Source organism: Lepidochelys kempii, chromosome 24 (assembly GCF_965140285.1).
Source record: "Lepidochelys kempii isolate rLepKem1 chromosome 24, rLepKem1.hap1, whole genome shotgun sequence".
Lineage (NCBI taxonomy): Eukaryota > Metazoa > Chordata > Testudines > Cheloniidae > Lepidochelys > Lepidochelys kempii.
In genome coordinates, this window is record NC_136403.1 from 364,079 (window position 1) to 380,154 (window position 16,076).

Sequence of the window (16,076 nt, forward strand, 5' to 3'; positions counted from 1 at the left end):
ATCATTAATAATACAGAAGGGTTCAATAAATATTTCTGTTCTGATAGAATGTGTCATGAAGAAGACCAAGGCAATCTGACCCTTGTTCACTGGCTCTGCATTAGTTGTATTTTACTCTTTCAGAATTAAATATGGGGAAAAAACATGATATAGTCTCATCATGTGGTGATAGCACATTATTGTCAAACAGAAGCTACTGAAGTTAAACATTTTAAAATCAGCAGTTCCAGATAACTTGCATCCAAGTATTTTAACAGAGCTGGTTTAGGAGCTCACTGGACCATTAATGTTGATTTTTCAATAAGTTTTGGAGCATCAGGAAAGTTCCCGAAGACTGGATAAAAGCTAATGTTGTATCAGTTTAACTGATCAGTTGTATCAGGATAAACAGGATGACCCAGGTAATTATAGGCCTGTCAGCCGGACATCAATCCCTGGCAAGACAGCGAAGCGCCTGATACAGGGCTCAATTAAAAAAGAATTTAAAGAGAATAATGTAATTAATGTAAATCAACATGAGTATATGGAAAGTAGATTGTGTCAAACTAACTTGATATCTTCTTTTGATAAGTTTACACGTTTAGTTGATAGAGGTAATAGCGTTAACATAATATACTTAGACTTCTGTAAGGTGTTTGAGTTGGTGCTACATAATGTTTTGATTAAAAAACTAGATTAAATTAACATGGTACATATTAAGTGGATTAAAAACTTAACAGGGAATCTTCATCGGTCAGGTGTGTTTCTTGATTTGGGATTGGTTCTTGTCCCTATGCTTTTATCAATGACTTGGTAGAAAATATAAAATCCTCACTATAAAGTTTGCAGATAACATAAAAATTAGGGGAGTTGTAAATAATAAAGAGGACAGGTAGCTGATTCAGAGCACCATGTATCTCTTGGTAAACTGGGTGCAAGACAAAATATGTGTTTTTAATATGGCTAAATGTATACATCTAGGAACAAAAAACATAGGCTATACTTACAGGATGGGGGACTCTATCCTTGGAAGCAGTGACTGAAAAAGATTTGGGGGTCATGATGGATAATCAGCTGAACATGATCTCCCAGTACAACGCTGTGACCAAAAGGGCTAATACGATCCTTGGTTGAATAAATCGGAGAATCTCAAGTAGGACTAGAAAGGTTATTTTATCTCTGTATTTGGCGCTTGTGTGACCATTGCTGAAGTACTTTGTCCATTCCTGGTGCCCACAATTCAAGAAGAATGTTAATAAATTAGGGTTCAGAGAAGAGCCATGAGAATGATTAAAGGATTAGAAAACATGCCTTATAGTGAGAGATTCCAGGAGCTCAATCTATTTATGTTAACAAAAAGATAATTAAGGGGTGACTTGAGTAAAGTCTATAAGTGTCTACATGGGAAACAAATATTTAATTATAGGCTCTTCAGTCTAGCAGAAAAAGGCATGACATGATCCAGCGGCTGGAAGTTGAAACTAGACAAATTCAGACTGGCTGTAAGGAGTAACTGTTTGACAATGAGGGTAATTAACCATTAGAACCATTTACCCAGGGTCATGGTGGATTCTTTATCACTCACAATTTTGAAATCAAGAGTGGATGTTTTTCTAAAAAGATATGTTATAGGAATTACTTTGGAGAAGGTCCATACTTGTGTTATACAGGAGGTCAAACCACTGATCACAGTGGTCCCTTCTGGCCTTGGAATCAATGAATCTGTCGTCACATTTGGCTGGGGACATAAAATTCAAGTTATGTTTCATTCTCTGCTAGTAGAATGTGTCATGAAGAAGACCAAGGCAATCTGACCCTTGTTCACTGGCTCTGCATTAGTTGTATTTTACTCTTTCAGAATTAAATATGGGGCAGCTGTGTCATGTTATTGTTTTAACTAAACCAGCCACTTCTCTGTTTTTGGGCCACTGTGTCAAATGAGACATTCTTTACAGGATGTGTCTCTTCTGCCTATTGCCAGGTGACTGCGTATATCTGATGAGAGACAGCCGAAGAACTCCAGATGGGCACCCTGTCCGGCAGTCCTACCGGCTGCTATCCCACATTAACAGGGAGAAACTTGATATCTTCCGCATAGAAAAACTTTGGAAAAATGAAAAGTATGTTCAAGGCATCTTCTGCACTCAAGACATTTTGGGTATCTGCCAAAAACAGAATAACTTGTAATAGTCTTCTTTAAAGAGTGTAAAGAAAAGGTTATTTTTATGACACAAGATCTAGAGATCAGACTGGAATTATTATTGGTATTTGCTGAAGGGGTAAACAAGAAAACACAAGGCTCATTGGTGTGACCTTGTCTGTGGTCATAACCAATGCTAAAAGGGCAATATAGATAATTCAAAAAGAGTGGTGAGTATAGGGCATAAAGTGAAGTCAAAACCACAGCTCAAGGGAAATAGTCTCTCTCTCTCTCTCACACCTTTTAACAGAGAGGAGCGGTTTGCATTTGGTCATCATTATTTCCGTCCACATGAAACCCACCACTCCCCTTCCCGAAGGTTTTATCACAATGAGCTGTTCCGGGTGCCACTGTATGAGATTATCCCCTTAGAGGCTGTGGTGGGGACTTGCTGTGTGCTGGACCTCTACACCTACTGTAAAGGTAAGCAGGCTTTACTCGGTGAGAAAATAAACACATTGGGATTTGTCTTTCTCCACATACAATAGAGAATGCTCCCTTCCTCCTCTTTACCCTTCACATCAGCTCTCCTCAGCCCCACCTCCTTGCATTTTCCTTTTCTACTCATTACTTTTTTCATATATTGTAAATGTGGATGGGTGTGTAGTGGGATTAGAGCAAGGAAGTTTCTTTCTTAAAATGAATTAGAGATTCCCCTGTTTGTTATGAATCTGAATTGAGTAGAACAAGTGTAGCTGGGACCTCAGTGTAAGTACGCACAATACATCTCTTTACCATAGTGTATGCTGTTTGTTCTTGTCCTGGAATGCTATATGCACTTTGGTTTTTGCTATAACTGCAGGGAGGCCAAAAGGAGTGAAGGAGCAGGATGTGTATATCTGTGATTACCGCCTTGATAAATCAGCCCACCTCTTCTATAAAATCCACCGGAATCGCTATCCTGTCTGCACCAAGCCGTATGCCTTTGACCACTTCCCCAAGAAACTCACACCCAAGAGAGACTTCTCAGTAAGTGTCTCTTCTCATGACCTTTCAGCTTCTTAATATAATACAGAACACAGTCTCGGAAAACTGTTGCCTCCCTGCTTCTGAATGAAGCCTGGTAAACCAAGGAGAACTGACATGTAAACATTACACTCAGACTGGATAGAAAGTTGATCAGAAAAGAATCTGAAAAGAAAATTGATTGCAGGCAGATCATTGCCAATTCTCAAATGCACTTAGAACGAATGGAGATGTGCAAGGCTGAACATCCTGGTTTCCAACAGAAACCCCAGTGCTGCTTTCACCAAAGACATTCCTGGCTAGAGAAAACTTGAACCTTGACTCAAGCAACAATTCAGCAGTTGCAGAACATTTTCATATTTCAATGAACTTCACAGAAAATAGCCCCACAGTTACCCTGTCTGTGCTGGCTTTGTACCCCTGGGCATAAATATTAATAGTAACATTATTAACATTAATTTATTTAGAGACTTGCTCCCTGTCCCAAGCCGCTTACAGTGTAAGCACGTCCCACATTCTGTGTCTAACTATCCCAAGCCCATTGCTCTGCTAAAAGTTGTTTTGATTAGTCAACCCTAAACAACGGTTCTCAATAGAACAGGCGTAATTTCAAATTTCTCTCTCTCCACTCCATCAAATTGCATATCATTGACCTTCAGCACTGAAAATTACATGTCTTTTATCAAGAAGAGAACTCCAGATAAGCTGCCAGACCATGGAGTGTGGTGCCCCTCCCTATCTCAAGCATTGATAACTTCACATTTCCCTGTCTCTCTCACTCACCACCCCGCTCCCTGGAAGTACTAGCTGCTCCCTGTACACACCCCTACCTCTAGCAGTGTCAGCAGCTTAGTCCCCCAAGCTCAGAAGCACCAGACTTGGCAGAGCTTTCATAGCTGAGCTTGTTTCTCCTCCTCAGGAGCAGCGAGCTCTTGTATATGATCTAGAGATTCTATCCATATTCCCACAGAGGGAAAATCAGGCTTTCTGAATAGCAGTGTTTTAAAGCAAAATATCCCACTGGTTTTGAAACTTACCCAGGTGACCTAGAGGGCTACAGTGTTGAGAGAGGAGTAATAGGGGCTGGTGCTAAGGGGTGATTAGCTCTCTGCCTGCATCCTGTATTTATCATGATGGGTCACAATCCCTTTTCCTCAGCCACTAAAGTCCAATGCATGAGGCAGGCCAGCTCTTCCTTCTACATTGGATTTAATTTGTGATATTTTTATACTGTCCAATGCTTAGTGCTTTGTTTGTTTAACTGTGACCTTTATTATTGTTGTAGCCTCATTATGTACCAGACAACTACAAGAGAAATGGAGGCAGGTGAGTCCTACCTACTGAGTTGTTCTTTAGTGAAAGAGATGGGATAGTTGTTTTTATTTGTAAAGCACCCATGCCCTATCAATACCCTTGAGAGGCTGTAAAAACAGAAAAGCGAAGTAATTAAAAAACAACCTGCTCAAAATTCAAACAGATACGAGTGTGGGGGAATGGTAATAAATATGGAGCCAGCAGCAATCCTCCTGAAACACATTTGCAGAAAGAGATGAGGGTTAGGTGCTCTTGAAAGTGGGCAGAAACGGTTTGAGACATGTCATGGGAGAGCGTAGGGCCCACCACTGCAAAGGCAGAATAGCCACTAGAGATCCCTGAGCAGAGGGTGATGCAGATTGACATCAGGATGAGGCTCAGAGATTCCACAGTCTTATGCCATTTGGGGGGTTAAAAACAGTAGTCAAGACTGTTGAAGATTAGAGAGCAAGTTCTCAGTGGATCATGAGCTTAAGCACTTGGAAAAAAAATTTTCAGGGTAGGAGGAGAAATACGTTTTATTTTTTAAATATGCAGAAGTTACGCGGGAAATGCGCAATAACATTTGCAGTTTTGCAAGGTAAGCTAATGCTATGGGCATTGCCTCTCATGCTTTATAATTATGGTGTCTGGCTGCAGATTTCCCCTCCAAGGATACTACTGTATGATTGGCTCCAAACCATAGAAAATTTGTAAGCCACTCCACAGCTGGGGTTCCTGACTCATTGACAATTGACCTTCCTGTCAGGTGTGTCCAAAACTATGATTTTTACACCTCTCTCTCCCTGCTAGATCATCCTGGAAGACGGTCCGCTCAAAGCCACAGATCAAAGACCTGAACCAAGAAGAAGATCCTCTTCCACTCATTGAGGATGTGCTAGCAAGCCAAGAACAAGCTTCAAATGAGATGCGTAGCCTGGAAGAGCCAGAGAGAGAAGCAGTCTCTAGTGAAGGCTGTGAGAATGATAAAAAGGTGGAGGAAAGTAACTCTGTCACAAGGCAACTGTGCACTCCAGAGGAAAGGCGGCATATTCAGAGAGAGAGACTTAATCAAATCCTGCTCAACCTCTTAGAGAAAATCCCAGGGAAAAATGGTGAGCAAGCACCCCTTCTGTCAGTACACTGCAATACAGTGATTTCCTCTCTAGGTTTGTTTTTGGAGTCATGCATGGCATATTAGTAAAGCAAATGCTTTTAACTGAACTCATTGCTACTGGACATGATTTTGTGTCCAGTGTTCTCTGCACAAATGTTTCCTGTTAGCCAGGATGGGCAGGAATGGTGTCCCTAGCCTCTGTTTGCGAGAAGCTGGGAATGAGCGACAGGGGATGGATCACTTGATTACCTGTTCTGTTCATTCCCTCTGGGGCACCTGGCACTGGCCACAGTCGGAAGGCAGGATACTGGGCTAGATGGACCCTTGGTCTGACCCAGTAGGGCCATTCTTATGAACAGGGCCCTACCAAATTCACAGCCATGAAAAACACATCACAGACTGTGAAATCTTGTCTTCCCCCATAAAATCTGCTTTTATGTGCTTTTACCCTATACTATACAGATTTCACAGGGGAAACCAGTGTTTCTCAAATTGGGGGTCCTGACCCAAAAGGGAGTTGCAGGGGGATCGCAAGGTTATTTTAGGGAGAGTCGTAGCATTGCCACCCTTACTTCTTGCACTGCCTTCAGAGCTGGGTGGCCAGAGAGTGGCAGCTGTGGCCGGGTGGCCAGCTCTGAAGGTGGCGCCCTGCCAGCAGCAGCACAGAAGTAAGGGTGGCAATACCATACCATGCTACCCTTACTTCTGCGCTGCTGCCTTCAGAGCTGGGTGGCCGGAGTGTGGCAGCTGCTGACTGAGGGCCCAGCTCTGCAGGCAGCAGCGCAGAAGTAAAGGTGATCAAGACCGTACCTGCCATCTTTACTTATGCACTGCTGATGGTGGTGACTCTGCCTTCAGAACTGGACTGCCGGCCAGCAGCTGCCTCTCTCCACCTGCTCAGCTCTGAAGGCAGTGCCGTCGCCAGCAGCAGCGCAGAAGTAAGGGTAGCAGTACCACAACCCCCCATACAATAATCTTGCAACCCGCACTTCCACACAACTCCTTTTTTGGTCAGGACTCCTACAATTACAACACCATGAAATTTCAGATTTAAATAGCTGAAATCATGAAATTGATTATTTTTAAAATCCTATGACCGTGAAATTGATCAAAATGAACCATGAATTTGGTAGGGCCCTACTTATGAAGCATTTGCAATTCCCACTAAATATCTGAGTGAAATCTCCTGTTAATAATGAAACAGGCATTTATATAGGACTTTTTCACAGCCCATTGTCATTACTAATTATTCACTCCCTCCCTCCAGTGAGATAGGTAGTTTAATTATTATTGTCTCTAGTTTACAGATGAGAAGATTGAGAGAAAGGCACGAGATTGAGGGCTGTATCCAAAGCCCTTTGAAGTGAATTAAAGGACTCTTATTGACTTCAGTGGGCTTTGGATCAGTTCTTTAGAGACGTGCCCTATGCCTTAGAGAGAGTTTACGTAAGACCAGAATGAAAGCCTAGGAGTTTCTGTGCTCAGACCAGTAGACCACACTTCTCTGTCATGTTACATGGATTAATATTAGAGCATCTGGTACAATGAATTGTATTGTATCAGCTCCTTACTAAGAGCCCTGTGGTCTGTTGCAGTTATTGATGTCACTTACCTGCTGGAGGAAGGATCAGGAAGAAAATTGAGGAGGCGTACTCTCACCATCCTGGAGAGCAGCTTCAGGAAGTGATGTTCCAACAACAGACTGTGATCTGGAGTCCACTACCAGGTCTGCTAGAGACTGACGGGGAAGCCCCCTCCTTTCTGTACACCAACCAAGAAGAGGAGGGTAGAAGAAAACTGACATAAATACAGTTAGCACTTAGAAGTCTGAGCAGGCAGGTGGCCCTGTCTTGCTCTGCAGTGCTCTTATGATGTGTGTGTTGTTGGGCGTGCCTTGTATTGATGTTAGGTACTGAGAAAACCTTGTGATTATTTGTCCAAGATGGTCAGATTTAATTTATTTTTGCTTAATGTCCCCACTTGGAGGGAAAAAGGGGAGAAAAATAGAAGGGTGTGATTTACTCTGATGAGAATATTCCCCATATAGACCAGTCGTCCTATGATTGTACAAGATACTGTTGGCACTGCCAGTGGTGTGTACCAATGTATGAAGTCTGTAGGGAGGGTGAAGGCCCAGTGGATTAAAATAAAGGCTGCCATAAAGGAGCGGCCTCAGATTTGCACAAGTTCAGAGGGGAAAGAAATGTACCAGGATGTATAAAAGGTTCACCGTGAAACGGCCAGTGCCCAGATGCTCCTTTGATCTGTAGAGAGGAAAAGCCCCCAGTCAGCTCAGAGTGAAACGAGAGTTGGTTGTTTGAAGCACTTGTTGTTCCACATCCTGAAATGGGGGTGTGTAATTTTTCACATTTTTTCTGCAGATAAATTTTATAAAGCGAGTCAAATCCTGACGACGCCATTGCTGTTGGTTTTTTTTGATAAGCTGTGGTTCTTGTGTGTCCAATGTGTTGTGCAAATTAAAATCTGTTAAAAGAAGAAAAAAAAAGAAACCTTCACTACATGAACCGTCAAGCAGTATTCAGAGCGAGTATTTGTTGTGAACTGTAGAATATATCAACTAATAACACTATTCTTGTGTTCTAACTGTACAGCTTAAAACGTCTGTCTCTTAAAGAGACAGTGTATTTTACCACTCCCTCTCTCTGCCGTTATGAAAGTATTGCTGCCAAAGACTACAGCCAAGGCGCTAACTTTTCACTGCATGAAATTGTGATTGCCATAGTTTGCCATAAACTAGTGCTGTACTGGGATCCCCTATATTTCAACATGTAACCTTCCCCAATAGCCAGTGCCGTGAAGCTGTCATCTGTCTCTGGGTCAGGCCCTGCTAGTGGCAAAGGGAGGGGGCAGTAGGCATACACTGCCCCTTTAAAATAGCTTTGCTTTTTTGTCTTTCAGACGTACATATGCATATACAGTCCTGTTTTAGATGTTCTTATAAGAAAAACCAGTTTTTAATGTGCCAAGTTGTATATATCTGCTGCGTGGATGTAAAGCAATACGGTAGTTACATGTTCCTTTTTAATGGACCAAGCTTGTCCTAATGTACATTCTTGTTATTATTATAATTATTATTTTACTCTTAGTGGAACATGACTCATTCCATTAACTTTTATGTGTTGATTTAAAAAGAAAAAAAAGAAAGGAAAAAACCCTTTGAGGAAAAAAATATTTTATTAAAAAAAAGAAATAAGAAAATAGTTTGGAATATTTTCTTACTGTAGAGAAGCACTGTACAGTACCAGGAACCCTGAGTATAAAATACTCGTGCGTGTAGTAGGAATATCGCATGTCCAAAATTTTGGGTTGTCTCATTTAGTTAATAACAGAAATCATTGTCTCAAACGGTGTTAAACACTAAAAACTTTTTAAAAAATAAAGTGCGTACAGAAGCAAGACACTAGCTCTGTCATTTTATCTTTCTTTTGTTGAAAGACTAAACAAAATGTTTTTTAGACAATCAAATGTTAGGTAAGTGCAAAGAATTGTTTTTCTTACTGGTGTAGAAATTAATGACTTTTTTTATTTTTTGGTTATTTTATAATAATGAGAAGACCAGTGTGTCACCAGGATCGCTGTTTTAAGACCAGGAAGCACTACGTTATTGCAAATAGATATGAACTCTTAGTCTGCATGGGTGTAGGCTGTGTGATTGCTGAAAATAAATGCTGCTAATATATTTCCTTTTTACAAAAGCATATCTAAATAGATCATTGTTTTGATGTTAATCTTTGTAAATTATGTATTACCAATTTTAACATTGGATGTAATTGCATAAAAAGCCTGCATCTCAATCCTGAGAGAGTCTAGTATTAAATGGAAAAACTTTTCCTATTGATGACTTGTGGGGTTTTTTCTTTCACACATCCTTGATTTCACGTTTTTGCCTCTTTGTCCCAGCAGCTCCTGTGATGTGTTCAAAGTCTTACAGCCTTTTTTTAAATTGTATGGCTGCCCCATCTCCTTTGAATATCACATTGCCTGATCACTGTTGGCAAACCGAGCAGATATAGTTGTGGTGCTGTTGTTTTTCCTGCTGCTGTACAGCCTGTAGTAGAAAGGATGCTGACAGCATGTGTGCAGGCCCTGAATACACCTTGATATGAATCACAGTGGAGGTGCAAAGAGCCTAAATCGAGCTGCAGCACAAGGCATCCAGTATTAGGAAGCAGAGGGATGTATAACCTTGATTGCACATTTTGGCAGGTTGGTATGAGTCATTAAACCTATAAATATGATGCCCATATCCAAATCCCCATATCCAAAATCAAGGGGAATCGTATGCCCTCAGATCACTGCCCCAATTCCTGCTAAATTCTCTGTATCAACGCTATTAACCACAAACTAATCTCAGAGTGGCACCATATCCTGCATATTCACTGCCACTAATATTAGATCAGAGGGAGTGCCAGATAAATACACTGACATTGTAACAGTTAACCATGTTCCATATGAAAGGAAATAGCCAAAAAAACAAAGAGGTGATTTAGGAAAGAATAAGAGACAGTTGGAGTCCCTTGAAGCATTCAGCCTGGCCAAGTACTACCACCCCCTTATGGGCCTTTTGACTCTCCTCAGGAGAGTCCGGTTGCATTGTCAGACACATTGTGAGTGGAATGCACATAGGAGACAACACCAAAAACCCTTAGAAATCACATTATTTGGGTCATTTCTAATAACCTGACCCCTGCCTCTGGCTTCCTCAAGACTGTACTAGGTCCCTTGTCGCATCTTTCCTTAGAGGTTCACCTGGGAGTCAGTCCACTAAGCTCCTCCCCCTGAGGTTGGGACCCTGACCTTCCAAGAAGGCTGTTCTGAATCCTTTGAGGTGCTTAGCCTGTACTCTGCTGCAGATGGAGGAGGTGACATGAGACTCAGGTCACTATCCTGCTCTGGTAACTTAATGGCCTCTAGAGCTCCCGTATGTTCAGGAATTCTGTATTTCACAGGAAAATGGAGCAGTCACCAGGAACATTTTGTTGTCTATTTGTATTGGTCGCCCAGGACAGAATGGTTTCTTGCCAACTGCTGTAACATAACATACAGAAACATAAGCAAACTGATATGGGAGCCCAGCCCCCGGGCTGACTCTGTATTACCTTTAAAATGCTTCATCTGACCCATACATTTGCATTCATTCCCTCCATGCTGCAGACATCATCTCAAGGGCTGTATTATTAAACAATTAATTGAAAAGCACCTGGATTCATCTCCTGCCAGGCTCACCCCATTTCAGAGTACAAAGACAGCTGTGGAATTCAATCATACATATGCACAGCACATGCAAGCAAAATAACATTCCAATTAAGATGCAGTGTCCCTTGTCTGAGGCTAAGAATTGCACAGAGAGCTAGAAGTCAGAACAGAATAAAATCAGAGCCCTTTATCCTGTCATATAGAACAATAACCAATTACCAAAATATTGGCTCATGCTATTTAAATGTCATTTAAAGGGTTTAAAAGTGTCTCTCTGGCCTAGAAGGTCATTCAGAAACCCACTAGCAGGAAAGCGGGGTCCTAAGAATAGCTACTATCAACTTTCCAAGTCAGAAACTGGGCTAGTGTGCACTCGGTGTTGCATCCACAGCTGGGATGGGAAATGCCAAGTCAGTTAAGTTTCCAGTGCTGAACATACCATGCCAAGAAAAGGAATGAACAAACAGCATTGCTTTAAGGTTACACCACTTCCATTACTGTAACAATACCTGGCTTTGATGGTCTCCCAGACATGAGGACACTTATGTACAAGGCAGAGCTTGAGGGGGCTAGGCTTATCTCAAACCCCAACAGCAGGAAAAGGCAGGGCTGATGCCAGGATTAGACAAACAAATTTCCAGCTCCAACTGGCAAATGATATTTTGGCAACAGGAGTTAATATATTTCAGATTAGAGCCCACTTAAATGCTACTTGACTTAGAACTGAAGAAAATCTTTCACCAGCATTTCTGGGTCAGGATCTCCTTGGGGATGAACTCTGAGGGATAGTAATTCTTATGCCCAGTTATTCCACCTGAAACAAATTGGAACCTTGATTAGACCTAAAACAATTGAAAAACTCTGAATCAAAGAATATGTGCCTGATCATGGGCATTGGAGATGCCCTCATGCCCCATTCAATCCAACTCTTTAATATTCTGCCAAAGTGAATAGACCTGGTCAGTGCAGATGCCACGCATAGTAACTGCACATGTAATATTTGTGATCATTAGAGGAATCAAAGACTTTAAGAGTGGCCTCATGCCATCTGTTTTGGTTTGTAACAGTCCAGGATAGGTGATTCAGCCTTTCTGAGGTCATTTCTGGCTTGCCTAGGGGGTGCTCACAAAGAAACTCGTTAAGCCATGGAGAGGGCTATGGGAATTTCTTACTGAGGAAGCCTACTTCCTCCTGTGGTCAGTTGACTGAAAGAATCCCAGATTAATTGTGCTTTGCTTTTTATGAGACACCACCTTGAAGCGGGTTTTCCACAGGCACCAACTCAAGCTTCACAATTAGGAGTAAACCACCCATTTATATTGGCATACAACCCACCTTTTAATCATGTTTCTGTATAGTGGGAAGGGGAGGGTACACAGGCCCTCACTGGCAACTGAGTCATGTGCCAGGACTCAAATCCCAAACACTGAGGCAGATGTCCAGTGACTTGGGGTGTCTCTTCTAATTCTCAGCAGCATGTGTGATATTTGTCCTCCAAATAAACTATTGGAAATGCTCTCATAGTCCTGTGGGGCAGGTACCATGGAGTGAGAGACTGGCTCTCAGCAAATGTGTATGTTTAATCAATTTGCTGCTAAATACAAATGGCCAACAGTTGAGTGTCAGGCCCAGGACCACCTGGGAAAGGTGAAGAGTGAGGCTAGTAGAGACAGTACTAGGGACCATGAATTCCTGAACTCTGTTTCTAGCTCTGACACTGACTCATTCCTTGTGTGTGAGAGGCTTAAATAATTAATGTGTGATCAAGGCACTTTCACACGCTGGCCTGTTGCCCCCACACCAGCTTTGAGAGTAGCTTGTTATGCAGCCCATGGGCCCTGGGTGGATCTTGCTTGCATATCTTCTATAGCAGGTACTCTGAGATCACCCAGGCACAAAGTATGCTGCAGACAACCAAGTGCCCAAGACACATGTACAGTGGTCTCAGCATGTCAAGAATGCAGTGTCCTTTGTAAATGGGAAACTCAATGACTCAGCAGGGCTATTGTGTTGCCTTGTTGATTGTGTTAACCTCCATGTCACTAGCACATCGCTGCTTTTCCCAAGAGATGCAGAGCTATCATAAGGTGGAGTGGAAGTACAGTCATTGTTGCGGGGGAGAGTCTGAACTGCAGTACCCTGCATGTCTGTCCCCACCATCCCATTCTTGCCAGTATCACCAGTCAGCCATAGACTTCTTCCCCTGCAGGAGACAAATGGAGGAAGTGCAGTCCATTCAGGAAAGACATTTGCTAGCAAGCCAGCATGACAGAGCAAGCAGGAATGGAAGTAGGGGGCGGCTGCCTGGCCCCAAGCTATCCCCTGATGGATGCCCTCAGTGAGCTTGTCCCTTCCCAAAAAGAGCCAAGTACCCTATCAGCCCAGTAGAAAGTCCAGAGTCCGCTATCCCTGGGGCAGGGAGAGGTGCTGCCACAGGAGATATGGGGAAAGTGTATCACATAGCTGCTGCTGTGGGAGCAGTGCCTTGGTGCATGGAGTAATAAAGAGATATCTTGGAATGAAGGAGGGAGGGAAATAAAGCCAAGAGCATAAGAATCCAGGAGATGCCCAAACCCTAGCTAATGTGGCTCTGGGGAGATGCTGAGGGATTGAGGATACATATAAAAGGGATGGGTCTGCTTACCCTTTTCTCCTGCATGTTCATGACAAACAACATCTAGTTTGTTGAGGAAGCCAGGGTCGGGTTAAGAGATTGGGCTGGAACTCTGGTGATCATGGTTCAATGCCCAGCTCTGCTACTGACTCCTTGTGTGACTTTGAGCAAGTCACTTAATGTCTGTGTCTTTCAGGCTCCCATCTGTAAAATGGGACTGTTGCTGCTTGTGGGCGCCCACTCTGTCTAGCTGATTTTTTTTAGCCTGTAAGCGCTTTGGAGCAGGGTCTGTCTCTCACTGGGGCAAGGGGGGAGCAGCACCCAACACACAGGGGCCTTTGCAGCTATGCGCACTAAAAACTAAGAGCAGGAATGAGTGGCAGAATAAGGAATGAAGATAAACCAGGGGGTGACACTGGAGGAGCTGTGGGGTGGGGAGCAGAGGCAGCCACCAAATGTGTGGACTAGATACTGCAGGGTGTGGGACTTTTGTCATGGGCTCACTGCATGTGTGCCTAGAGGCCTGGGTCTCCTGTCTCTCTTGTGCAGGCTCCAGCATGCTTTATTTCTGGTACTTGACTTATATGAGAAAGTCAAACGTTCCTCCAGCCACCAAGAAGTTGAGACACAGGGCCAGACAAACAGCATGAAGAGACAATGTGCCTCATTGAAATCAGCATCTGCTGCTAGGACCTGAGCCCTGCTCATTCCTTTGCATGGGGAGCAGATGCTGCACCCCTGCCCCTTCCAGCCTTAAATAAGAGCTACATGGATAGTATAACTCACTGGCCTGGCAATGTGGGAGGCGGGGGGTGGGTGGGAATCATCTCAGAGACACTTTTGGCCTTTTCTGGAATGGTCAGTTGTGAAGCTGAATATGTTGGTCATGTTCAAACACATAAAAGCAACTTCCCTTCACCCCACACAAAAGAAAAACCCATCAGCTCTTTCACATGCTGGTCCTCTCATGTCAGGTAGGATGCCCATGCTGCCTGCACCCTACCAGGCTCCCTGTGACACTGTGCTAAAGACCAGCTGGCATGAGTTTGGGAGCAACCTCACTTAGCATAGTCTCGACACATCAGTTCCTCCCATGGGTGTGACAGGACTGGGGGGGGGAAGAGGGGCGTATTTTGTCCAGGCTTCCTGAACTCCTCCCCCCCATGTTGGGTCAGTGCTGCACTCGTGTTCGAGTAGCAGAAGATAGTCTTAACAGGTGACAGGGCCAAGCATGGGGACAACCCTCACAACCTAGAGGACGGTGGTGTGAATGGAGCAGTATACGCCCAGCTGCACAGAGGAGGCTAGAAGGAAAAGGTTTAAAAAAAAAATCCAAATTCTGGATCCCACTGGCTCAAAGAGCAGCTGCACATTAGAATTAACGCTTTGCCAGCTGAGGTCAGCTTTGACTTCTGAGCAGCCACCAGCAGTTGCATGGTGCTGAGGGGGGAACATGAAGCGCTACAGCCCCCTCAGCCAGGCTTGTGCCCGGGCACCATGTTTGGCCCCTGCTAACCTGCTCAGCTTGCTGTGCTGGCTCAATCGAGTCTTAGGGCATGCCACTCCGGTCCCCTGGGAGCAGGCTCAATAGGTGGACCAGCTGCACCAGGAACCAACAGTCTTTAGGTGGCTTATCACGTGGCTGGGTCAGGGCTTGTCCAGCACTGGGCCCGTATCATTTTGCATACCCCAAGCCATGAGGAAACATGTTACAGATATGCCTGTTATATTTTCCCTTGTGCCTAGATTCACACTCTTGGAGCAGCCTGCACAAGCCATGCGCTTCCCTCCCCGCCGCGCCGTCAACCCTTGCACTTCACACCCTTCAGCTCGTTCCCGTCTAGGATGTCATGGCCATAGTTTGTGGCGTATCTTTCCCTGAGGTATCTCTGTCCAAGCACATCCTTGCTTTCAGGGGTTTAACCCACTTCCCTGGCCCTGTGCCGTAACTGGCACCCCCTTGACCACATCAGGTGGAGCCATCAGTCCACACAGCTAGCCCATCACAGTCTCTTTCAGCCCAGGTGCCTCAGCCCAGCCCCAGAAAGGTTACAGCTAAGAATAGACAAGCAATGTGGCTCTCATTAGGGCAAGCGATTCCATCTGGGGATGCAAGCCGTAAACAGCTCCTGCTCTGCATGCAGCACTCTGGTCGATTCCCTACCGCGCAGCCCGCTGGGACAGAGTCCAGCAGGGACCAACTGTGAGCGCCTTACAAGCAGCACAGCACCTTTGGCCCCAGCAGGATTTAGCCTGACATGGGACTGTCTAGAAAAAAAAACCCCCACCAAAAACCACAACTGCCCAATCCAGTGCCCCCGATTCCCTGGGTTGTACGGAGCTCGGGCCTGTGGGGGAGGGCAAGGCAGAGCTGTCTTCCCATGCAAGGGCCTCTCTGGCTTCATTTCAGAGCTATGAGGAATTTCCATTGCTCTGACGCTGCTCTGCGGGTTCACTAGACCCAAACAGCAGCTGGGAAAGCTGCAGCCTGGGGAGTACAGAGCAATTCTTGAGCAAGTGGCAACTGCGCGTCCCAGCCAGCACTCACACCCTGCCCCCCGCAGCTCCCTGAGACTCCCCCCCCCAACCAATAGCCACCCACCTTTGTCCCCCCCATCCTGCCCGCCCCTCCCAACCCCTGCCATGTACCCCCATTAGCCTCCACACCCCAGCTATGTAACACCCCCCCA

At 44.4% G+C, this 16,076-nt stretch overlaps 1 protein-coding gene across 3 annotated transcripts in view; it reads left to right on the forward strand.

Annotated features, from left to right (window-relative positions):
• ASH1L (ASH1 like histone lysine methyltransferase) overlaps positions 1–9,417 on the forward strand; it is a 155,449-nt gene extending 146,032 nt beyond the window's left edge. For all 3 annotated transcript variants that reach the window (XM_073323624.1, XM_073323625.2, XM_073323626.1), the window contains 6 exons: positions 1,961–2,099; positions 2,430–2,602; positions 2,982–3,148; positions 4,431–4,471; positions 5,252–5,553; positions 7,151–9,417. In XM_073323624.1, the coding sequence (XP_073179725.1) occupies positions 1,961–2,099; positions 2,430–2,602; positions 2,982–3,148; positions 4,431–4,471; positions 5,252–5,553; positions 7,151–7,242 (914 nt within the window). In that variant the 3' untranslated portion in view covers positions 7,243–9,417. The remainder of the gene's footprint in view (positions 1–1,960; positions 2,100–2,429; positions 2,603–2,981; positions 3,149–4,430; positions 4,472–5,251; positions 5,554–7,150) is intronic.
• Positions 9,418–16,076: the final 6,659 nt, after the last annotated feature.